Source organism: Tupaia chinensis, unplaced genomic scaffold (genome assembly GCF_000334495.1).
Source record: "Tupaia chinensis unplaced genomic scaffold, TupChi_1.0 Scaffold000146_1, whole genome shotgun sequence".
NCBI lineage: Eukaryota > Metazoa > Chordata > Mammalia > Scandentia > Tupaiidae > Tupaia > Tupaia belangeri.
The window spans coordinates 12,079,056-12,089,392 of record NW_006159616.1 but is presented as its reverse complement, the minus strand read 5'-3'; the positions used below and the strand labels follow the sequence as shown (position 1 = coordinate 12,089,392).

The 10,337-nt window shown below is 49.9% G+C and overlaps 1 protein-coding gene across 1 annotated transcript in view; it reads left to right on the top strand.

Moving 5' to 3' along the window:
• The window catches only part of DISP3 (dispatched RND transporter family member 3), a 66,804-nt gene that overhangs the window by 39,076 nt on the left and 17,391 nt on the right, over positions 1-10,337 (top strand). The window contains 4 exon segments of the mRNA XM_006145330.2: positions 126-265; positions 2,111-2,259; positions 2,472-2,633; positions 3,668-3,829. Coding sequence (XP_006145392.1) covers positions 126-265; positions 2,111-2,259; positions 2,472-2,633; positions 3,668-3,829 — 613 coding nt within the window.

Below are 10,337 nucleotides of genomic sequence, written 5' to 3'. Positions count from 1 at the left end.
AGCGGTCGGGCCCTCCACTTTCTGCCTGAGGCTAGGGTGGTCTGGGGTCCTGAGTGTCTCTGGCCGCAGGAGCACCCAAGCTCCCGAGCTCCAGGCCTGACCAGCCCCTCCCTCTCCATTGCCAGATCCCGGCCGTCCACGACTTTGGCCTGTTCATGTCTCTCATCGTGTCCTGCTGCTGGCTGGCCGTGCTGTTCACTATGCCTGCTGCCCTGGGTCTCTGGAGCCTTTATATGGCACCGCTGGAGAGCTCCTGCCAGACCAGGTGAGCAGAGCCATGTCCTCCCACTGAACACCCACAGCAGGCCTCCAGGGCCACTCGGCATGCCACTCCGTCTGCCGGGCACCTTTGTGGCTCCTTAGTAAGCACCTGTGTGTGCCTGGTACTATGCTAGGCAGAGGGCAGGGAAGGAAACAAGTCCTTCTGTCCAGTAAGTACCCCTTGTGGCCACCCATGATGTGCCAGGAAGCAGGTGAAACCCTTTCGTACAAGGTCTTATGGCCCCACTGCCCCCTAGGACCCTGGGAGCCAGTCCTCTAAGCCCATTTTACAGATCAGAAAACGAGGGCTCAGGGAGGTCAGGCACGTTTCTAAGGACCCTGGGAGCCAGTCCTCTAAGCCCATTCTACAGATCAGAAAACGAGGACTCAGAGAGGTCAGGCGCGTTTCTCCAGGTCACACTTAGTAGGTAGCAAAGCCAAGACTTTAGCAAAAGAATCCTTGACCCTAGAGCCGTGGCCTGAGTCCCCGGGCTATGTTCTCGGATTCTCATCTTGGTGGTGACTCAGTCAATCGATGCAGTGAGCCACGAGCACAGCAGAACTGGGCAGCTCGGTGCCACTGCTGGGGGACAGGGGTAAGTGTCTGGTGGGCCTGGTGGCCAGGGAAGATGAGAGGAAGAGGGACAGTTGGTGGCCACCTGGTGTCGCACTGAGGGTTGGTGGGGGGTTTCTGGGCTTGGGGGAGGACTTTCATAGGCCATGGTTACTGGTCTTTGGGGGTCCATAACAGTGACCACCTGACCATGGTGAGCCAAGGAGGGGTCAAAGGACAAGAGCCTGGCCAGGAGCTCAGACGTGGCTGTGGGATGGACTCCTCCTCTCTCCCACTCATACCCTCTCCCTTCAGGGCTGCCCTGAGCGGTACATCATACTTTTTTTTTTTTTTGGAGAGGTTTTCGCTATAGGGCCCGTGTGCTCACCAGACAGAGAGAGACATAGAGACAGAAAGCGAGAAATCACCCCCCAGGGGGGATGGTCACGCTGCAATCCCTTCTCCTCCATTCTCCTCTCGGGATCTTGGGCAGGCACGCACACGTGCCCGGCGTGAGTTTTAAGCCACTGGGTCCGGGACACGAACCGTGGTTGACTATGTGGGAGTCCAGCGACATAACCATTATGCTAACTGCTGGTTCCCCAGTTTGACTATTTTTATGGCAGGTTTATGACATAGAAACACTGTATCCTGGGGAAAGGGCACCTTTTGCTAGTCTCTATAGAGATGCCAAATGGGCCCCACTCCAGCCCTGATGCCCAGGCTGGGGGAACAGCCATCTTCCTGGGCAGCCAGCCCCTGGGTGCCGGCCTCGGCTCTTTACTCGGTGGCTGTGGGACCGTGGGCGGGTTCCTAACCTCTCCACAGTATGTCTGTTTCCTGTGGTGTCGCACAGGTGCAGTCGCTGTGCAGGAGTCCAAGGAGCAGGGAGTGAGGTACCATGTGGTCTCACTGCCCGCTGCCTAGCACGCAGAGCCCATGAGTCTCCAGTCCCCCACATTCCTCCTCCTCTGGCTCCTCCAAGTTCTGGTGTCAGAGACCCTGGGTCACATAGGAGTACCTCCCCGCTTTGGTCACCTTGATGCAATGGTCCCAGAATATCATCGTCCCCTCTCCCTGGGAAATGTCTGCCGTCACTACTCGTCTCCCCAGAGGAGGGCCGGCCCTGAGAGCCCTGGGGTAGAAGGTTCGGAAAGGAAATGAAGTGACTGGCCCCAGAAGTCTGTGTGCATATCCGACGTGAGGTGCATCACACGGCTACATGAGGGGCTGCATGGGCCTCCCCGGGTAACTGCCGTCCCCTGGACTCACCCCTCTCTCCCACTCCGTCCATAGCTGCCACCAGAAGTGTGGCCGCAGGAGCTCCCTGCACTTCCCTGGGGATGTGTTTGCTGCTCCTGAGCGGGCTGGGGGGAGCCCTGCCCAGGGCCCCATGCCCTACCTGGATGACGACATCCCCTTGCTGAACGTGGAGGAGGAGCCAGGTAAGAGCTGGGAGACCTGCCCTGCTGACCCTGGAGAGGTCCAGGGGCTGCCTCTGCCCAGGGAGTCACCCTTGACAAGACCAGCTGGTCTCAAGGCAGGGGCTGGGCCAGGTGGCCTGCAGGGATCCTCGTCCAGTATTTGGGCTTCCTGGGGAGGGCGTGACCAGGGTGGGCTTCGACTTGGCTTTGATGGGCCAATGCTTTCTTTGCAGTGCCACTCGAGCTGGGAGACGTGTCCCTGGTTTCTGTGCCCCCTGAGGGCCTGCAGCCAGTCCCCAACAGGGGCAGCCGGGGCCAGCTCATCGTTCAGCTGCAGGAGCTGCTGCACCACTGGGTCCTGTGGTCAGCCGTCAAGAGCCGCTGGGTGATTGTGGGTAAGTGTGCCCCGCACCTTGCTTCCTCTGTCTTACACCTCTACCCCAGGCCTGAGGCACAAGGCTGACCCCTGGGTGCCTGCTCCCTCCCGCAGATGAACCAGAGGTCAGGCACTTGGGCTGGAGTCTCCTTCTCTGGGGCTCACGTTTCTCCAGCGTAGAATGAAGCTGGTCCTGCAGTAGCTATTGCTTACTGAGCATCTACTGTGTGCCGGTCATCACTCGGCAGCAGAGGGAGCGCTTAGTGCTTGGGCTCTGGAGTTAGAGCAGCTTGGCTGAGTTTGGCTCTTGGCTCTACCACATACTGTCTGTGCTGACCTTGGCTGTGCTGGAGGCCCCACACTCACATCCCTGTTCCATCACTAGGCATAAGAATAGTTTCTAGGCACGCATGTGCAAGGAATGCAGTGGTGTAGTTATTGCGTGGCATAGGTGCAAGAGGTGCTCAATGAGCATTAAATGCAAGCATCATTACTATTATAATACTCTTGGACCAGATCTTAAAGTGTTAGATCAAGTGGCTGTGCCAGGGACCAGCAGTTAGCGTAATGGCTACATCACTGGTCTCCCATGTAGTTGACCACGGTACAAGTCCCGGACCCAGTGGCTTAAAACTCACACCATGCACGTGTGCGTGCATGCCCAGGATCTCGGGAGGAGAATGGAGGAGAAGGGACTGCAGCATGGCCATCCCCCCCGGGGCGGGGGGTGATTTCTCGCTTTCTGTCTCTCTGTCTCTCTCTGTCTGGTGAGCGCACGTGCTATATAGCAAAAACCTCTCCAAAAAAAAAGTGGGTGTGCCAGCTTGTTATAAACTATCCAGTGCTCGAAGACGGTGCTGGGTTCTTGTCCAGGTGTGTCAGCTTATAGCCTAATCAGATCCCAAGTGACACCACACATATCAGGTAACCCACCCCTGGGGGACCTAGCCCTAGTGAACTTCACCACAGCACAACATGGCTGACCTTTGTTGCTCCCCTGGGGCCTTCCTGCCCTGAGCATACCCCGCCTAACCCAGCACCCTCTCTTCACAGGGCTCTTTGTCTCCATCCTCATGCTGTCCCTGGTGTTCGCCAGCCGGCTCCGCCCTGCCAGCCGGGCCCCACTGCTCTTCCGGCCCGACACCAACATCCAGGTGCTACTGGACCTCAAGTACAACCTGAGTGCCGAGGGCATCTCCTGCATCACCTGCTCAGGTGAGGGTTTCCCGCTGGGGCGTTCCTCGTCCTGTTTGGTGTCCGGTTCTCAAGAGATGCCAGACCTGGTCCCTGTAGCCGCGTGATCTCAGGCAGTTCACCTCCTAGACTCAGTGGTCTTCTTAGACAAATACTTCCTGGGTGTTTGATGGGTGCTGGCCTGGGGAGGTACCATGGCAGAAGGACAGGCTTCCTGAGTGCAGGGACTCTGCATTCCAGAGCTAGGGGCAGGCTAGCCATCATAGTAGATCTGAGCTTCGGTACAGAAAGAATTTAATGCCTTAGAGCACGATATCATGGAAGGCTTCCTGGAGGAACAAATGCCTAAGCCAAGACTCAAAAGAATGGCAATGAGGTAGCCAGAGTGGGAGGGGAGAAAAAGCTAGGGGTCCAGGCAGAGTGCAGCACCAAAGGTAGGAAAAACCAGTGCCAGGTTTGAGAGAGGCGGGCTGGGCCAGGCAGGCAAGCTAACGTGAGACACCTGCATTTCATTCTGATTATCACTGGGAGGTTTCAGCAGAGAAGGGCTGTGATCCAGTCCCCCAGGTGCTGCATGGAAGTGGGCTGGAGAGCCAGGGTGCACACCGACCGGAAGCCACGTAGGAGGCTGGTGCAGGCACCTGGACAGAATCCAGTGGGGACTGGGGCCAGTGTGGTGGTGGTGGTGGTTGATCCTAGATGTTTATAGGAGGTGCTTGCCCCAGGACGTGGTGAAGGAGTCGGGGTTGGGATGAGCAAAGAGCGGTGTTAAAGATACCTGCTTGCCTTGGAAGTAGTCCATCTAAGCCCTCATTTTACGAGAGCCTGAGGTTAGGGTTCCAGGCCCATGAAGTCGACCCAAGGTCAGACAGCTTTGCTGGGGCAGTTAGAGACCAAATGAGAAGATGCTTGAGTGAGTACTCCCAGCTCATGGGAGCAGATCCGCCGACTGCTGTAATTGCCTTCATTTAATTAGGGCGGCGTTCAGATTAACCTGGCCTTCCCCCTGGTAATGGCATTAGCCAAGTGCATGATAATCGACTGTGCTCAGAGAGCCCCTTGTAAATCGGAGCCAGTCCCTGCCACACTCCTAGCTCCCCTTCCCTTGCCTGGGCATGAATTAAGCTCAATTATCACTAAGGCTACAAGGCCTCCTACCTGCTCTCAGGACCTGGCTCCCCTTTCACAGATGAAACTCCAGGATGGTCCCAGAGTTCCTGGACAACGTCTGGAGAAGAGCCAGGACCCCAGCCTCCTGTACCTCTTATCTCTCTGAACTACCTCTTAAAGGGACCCTTCCTATTTCAGCAAAGAGAGCTTTGGCCTTAGGAGCAGATGAAACTGGCTTCTAATGGGAGGGTCTATCTTTCATGTCCTTGTGCAGGTCACTAACTTCCTGGACCTCTACAATCTCTTCTGTCAAGTGGGGTTAATAATAACTTCCTAGGGCCCGGCAGGTGGTACAGTGGTTAAGGTGCTGGTCTTCCATGTGGCCGACCACTGTTTGAATCCCGAACCTGGCGGCTTCCTTTCTCACTTTCCCTTTTTCTCTCTCTCTCTGGTCAAATGAATAATAATAATAACAAATAAAATAAATCATTCTTTTAAATAATGATAATAATAACTTCCTAGGAGTTGGGAGGATTAAAACTTTTAAGGTATAAGGTTTCTCTCCTTTAGGAAGAGCATATATGCAAACTATTCATCTCACAATGGCTTAGTAACTGGGCAACAAAAAACTCAAACAACTCAGCAGGCTCTAAATAAATAAGATATAAAATAACCCAATTCAAAAATGACTAAAAAGCCTGAATAAACAGTAGTCAAAAGCAGACATACAAATGGCCAAGTAAAAATACTCAGCATCACTTATCAGAGAAATGCACATCAAAACCACTATGAGATAGCTTACCTCACTTAGAATGCCTGTTCTCAAAAAGGAAAGCAACGGTGCTAGTGAAGATGTGGTGAAAGGGGCAATCTTTTATACGGTTGGTGGGAATGTAAATTAGTACAGCCATAATGGAAACAGTATCCTCCGAAAAACAAAAATAGAACCACCACATGACCCAACAATCCCACTGCTAGGTATATATCCAAAAGGAAGGAAGCAGATGAAGTAAGGATACCTGCATGACAATGTTCACTGAATATCATTCCCAGCAGCCAAAATAGGGACTCAACCTAAGTGTCCATCTGCAGACAAAGGGGTGAAGAAAATGTGGCATATATACATTATAAATACTACTTGGCCATTAAGAGAACAAACTCCTGTCATTACATACAGAGCCTGGAAGACATTTTACTAAGTGAAAGCAGCCAGGCATGGAGAAATATCACTTGTTCTCCTTTATATGCAGAAATGGAAAAGAATAGCCCCTTAGAGGGGTTCAAGTCCTAGACCTGGTAGCTTGCTTTCTTTCTCACTTTCTCTCTCTCCCTCTCTCTCTCTCTCTCATCAAATTAAAATAAATGAATGAATAAATAAAATTTTAAAATTAAAAGAAGGAAAGGAAAGGAAAAGGAGAAGGTTCTTGCCACTGTCACAGAACCAGTTGGTGGTGACAAGAACAGTGGTACCCAGTTGGTTAAACCTCACAAAATGCCTCAGTATTATCCTACTGACGATGTGCCTCGAAAGCTGTTGAGCCACAGCAAAATCCTTTCAGTCAGCATGTGAGAAAGCTGCAAGCCAATGTCACTCTGGGGACCTCCTGATCATCCTCACTGGATGCCACAGAGGCAAAAGGGTGGTTTTCCTGAAGCAGCTAAGCAGTGACTGGACCTCCAGTCCTCAATCGAGTTCCACCGTGTAGAACAAACCAGAAATCTGTCATCGCCACCTCCATGAAAATTGATATTAGCAAAGTAAAAAATCCCAGAACACCTTACTGATGCTTACTTCAAGAAAAAGAAGCTACAGAAGCCCAGACAGCAGGAAGGTGAGCTCTTCAACACAGAGGAGGAGAAATACTAGATTACAGAGCAGCCCAAGGGTTACCAAAAAGCTGTGGACTCACAAATTTTACCAAAAATCAAAGCTGTTCCTCAGCTCCAGGCCTACCTGTGATGATTTGCATTCGCCCTTTCAGGTGGAGTTTATCCTCACAGATTGGTGTTCTTAGTTTCTTGCCAAGAACCTAATTAAATAACTGATATTAAAAAATTGCAGATAGAACAAATGCTGGTGTTATAAAATACAGTGGGAAGAATACGGTTGGTGACAACTTGCGGTGTATCTCAAATGAACTAAAAGGAAGAATTTGGAATGATCCCAACACAAGTCATGGCAAACGCTGAGATGAGAGTTTTGCTGAGGTCCTCATCGCCCATCACATTCTATCCCACAAATATGTACAATTATTTTATGTCAATCAAAGAAAAAACTAAGATGGCAGTGAAGATAAGAAATTAATATGATGAGAATTTGGCAACAAATCATTTGCATAATTAAGCAAATAAATCTAGTATGTAGACTAAAGGTAGAGCCATATTTAAATTTTAAAAATAGTAGCACTTATTTTAAAAAAACAATGTTTGGAGACCTTCTTTGGACCAGTTCAGCAGCATTTAGACTATATTTTAGACTTTTTTAATTGAAAAGAAATTTTATTTATTTTTTATTAAAAAACAAATACGAAGGGCCAGCAGGTGGAGTGGTGGTTGAGGTGCTAGATTACCACATGACTGGCCATGGTTCAAGTCCCAGATCTGGGAGCTTGCTTTCTCACTTTCCCTCTCTCTCTCTTTCTCTCTCTCTCTCTCTGGTAAGCACATGTGCCCTAAAGCAAATAAAAATAATAACAATAATGATAATAAGTTAAATAATTCTAAAAATAACTAACAGTAGAAGCCCAGCCACGGTGGCTCCTGGGAGCATGGCACTGTGCAATCCTGGAGGCCATCTGGAAAATGAGGGTGGACTTATACACATAGACCCATGAACCTGACTGGCTGGGAAGGGCTTGGGGGAAGATTATGCATGAGATGTGTTAAGGATGTTCCTCTTGCTCTTTCTCTCTCTTTCATGAAAGAATGAAATAAGTAAGCATATAAATATATACACTATGAAATGTAGGAAAACATGACCTCGAGAAAGAAAAAGTAAGGGGACCAGCAGTTAGCGTAATGGCTATGTCGCTGGACTCCCACGTAGTCGACCGCGGTTCGTGTCCCGGACCCAGTGGCTTAAAACACGCCAGGCGCGTGTGCGTGCGTGGCCAAGATCCCGAGAGGAGAATGGAGGAGAAGGGATTGTAGTGTGGCCATCCCCCCTGAGGGGTGATTTCTCACTTTCTGTCTCTCTGTCTCTCTCTGTCTGTCTGGTGAGCGCACGTGCCCTATAGCAAAAAAATAAAAATAAAAAAAATAAAAAACCTCTCCAAAAAACATGACCTCGAGAAAGAAAAAGTAAGGGGACCAGCAGTTAGCGTAATGGCTATGTCATTGGACTCCCATGTAGTTGACCATGGTTCGAGTCCGAGACCCAGTGGCTTAAATTCACGCCAGGAGCATATGCATGCATGCCCAAGACCCCAAGAGAAGAAGGGAGGAGAAGGGATTGAGGCATGGCCATCTACCCCGGGGTGGGGGACGATTTCTCACTTTCTGTCTGTCTCTCTCTGTCTTTCTGGTGAGCACATGTGCCCTATAGCAAAAACCTTTCAAAAAAAAGAGAGAGAAAGAAAAAGTAAGGAGAAATTTTGCCATTACTTCCAAAGTTATTGCTTATTTTTAATGAATAAAAATAGATATATTTCCCACAATCCCTTTTTCTAATTATTACATTAAATATTCTTTTTTTTTTGAGAGAGAGAGAGATTTTGCTATAGAGCATGTGTGCTCGCCAGAAAGACAGAGAGAGACAGAGAGACAGAATGTGAGAAATCACCCAGGGGTATGGCCATGCTGCAATCCCTTCTCCTCCATTCTCCTCTCAGGATCTTGGGCATGCACACACATGTGCCTGGCGTGAGTTTAAGCCACAAGGTCCAGGACTCGAATCACGGTTGACTACCTGGGAGTCCAGCGACATAGCCATTATGCTAACTGCTGGTCTCTACATTAAATATTCTTTTTAAAAATTATTTTTACTTTATTTATTATTATTATTCTTTAATTTGACTAGAGAAAGAGAAGAAAAGTGAGAAGGCAAGCTGCCAGGTCTGGGATTCAAACTATGGTCAGCCATGTGGGAGTTCACCTCCTTTAACCACCACACTACCTGCTGGCCCCTCCCCTTTTTTTTTAGATTTTTTTTTTTCCAATAAGATGCATATGCTCACTGGAGAGAGACAGAGCGAGAAGGAAGGTGAGAAATCACCCCTCCAGGGAGATGGCCACATCTCAATCCTCCATTCCCCTCTTGGGATTTGGGGCACATACACACACATGCCCAGCATATTTTTAAGATGCCAGGTCCAGAACTTGAACTGTGGAGTTGGCTGTGTGTGATCCAGTGCTTTAACCACCATGGCACCTGCTGCCCACCCCGCCAAACATTCTTTTTAAAAGTTGCTCTCATTAAAAAAAAAAAAAGAAAAAAGAAAAGGCAGTGACTGGCAGATGCTATAATGGTTACGTTGCTGGACTCACATATGGCAGACCGTGGTTCAAGTCCCAGACCGGCAACTTGAAACTCGTGCTGGGCATATGTGTGCACGTGCCCCAAATCCCAAGAAGAGAGAGTAGAAGAGATTTTGGTGTGGCCATCCCCCCGGGGGGTGACTTCTCATCTTCTGTCTCTGTCTCCTCAGACAGCAAACGAGCACATGAGCCATATGGCAAAGATATTTCTCTCTCTAAAAAAAAAAGCAAAACATGAAGAGATCCAGTCATAGTCACTGCTGGGAGGCTAGAAGCTGCATGGGAGGCCCAGGTTCAGTGTCTGGGCCAACCTGAACATGCTGGGTGCCGTTGCATGCACCTATAATCCTAGTTAATTGGGAGGCGGGGGCCAAGGATTGCCACACAGTGAGACCCTGTCCAAAATACCTATCTTGAGAGCTGGCCCCATGGCCTGGCGGTTAAGGAAGCATGGCTAACTGCACAGTTCAAGACCTGGCCCCAGTAACTTTAAAAACATGCCAGGTTCATGTGTGTGCATGCCCCAAATCCCACCAGGATGGAGTGATGGGGGAAGGGATTGCAGTGTGACCACAACTTACTGGGGGATGCTTTCTCCCTCTTCCTCTCTCCCTGTCTCTGCCTCTTTGTCTCTCTCTGCTGAGCACAAGCACCCTCTGGAAATTAAAAAAAAAAATCTGTCTCTCTCTTCTTCCTTCTATCTCACTTCCTTTCATTAAAAAAAGAAAGAAAAAGGAAAAGAAAAAAAAAAGGAAAAACACACACATTAAAAAAAGAACCCCTGGGGAACCAGCAGTTAGCGTAATGGCTATGTCGCTGGACTCCCACGTAGTCGACTGCGGTTCGCGTCTCGGACCCGGTGGCTTAAATCTCACGCCGGGCGCGTGTGCGTGCGTGCCCAAGATCCCGAGAGGAGAATGGAGGAGAAGGGATTGCGGCGTGA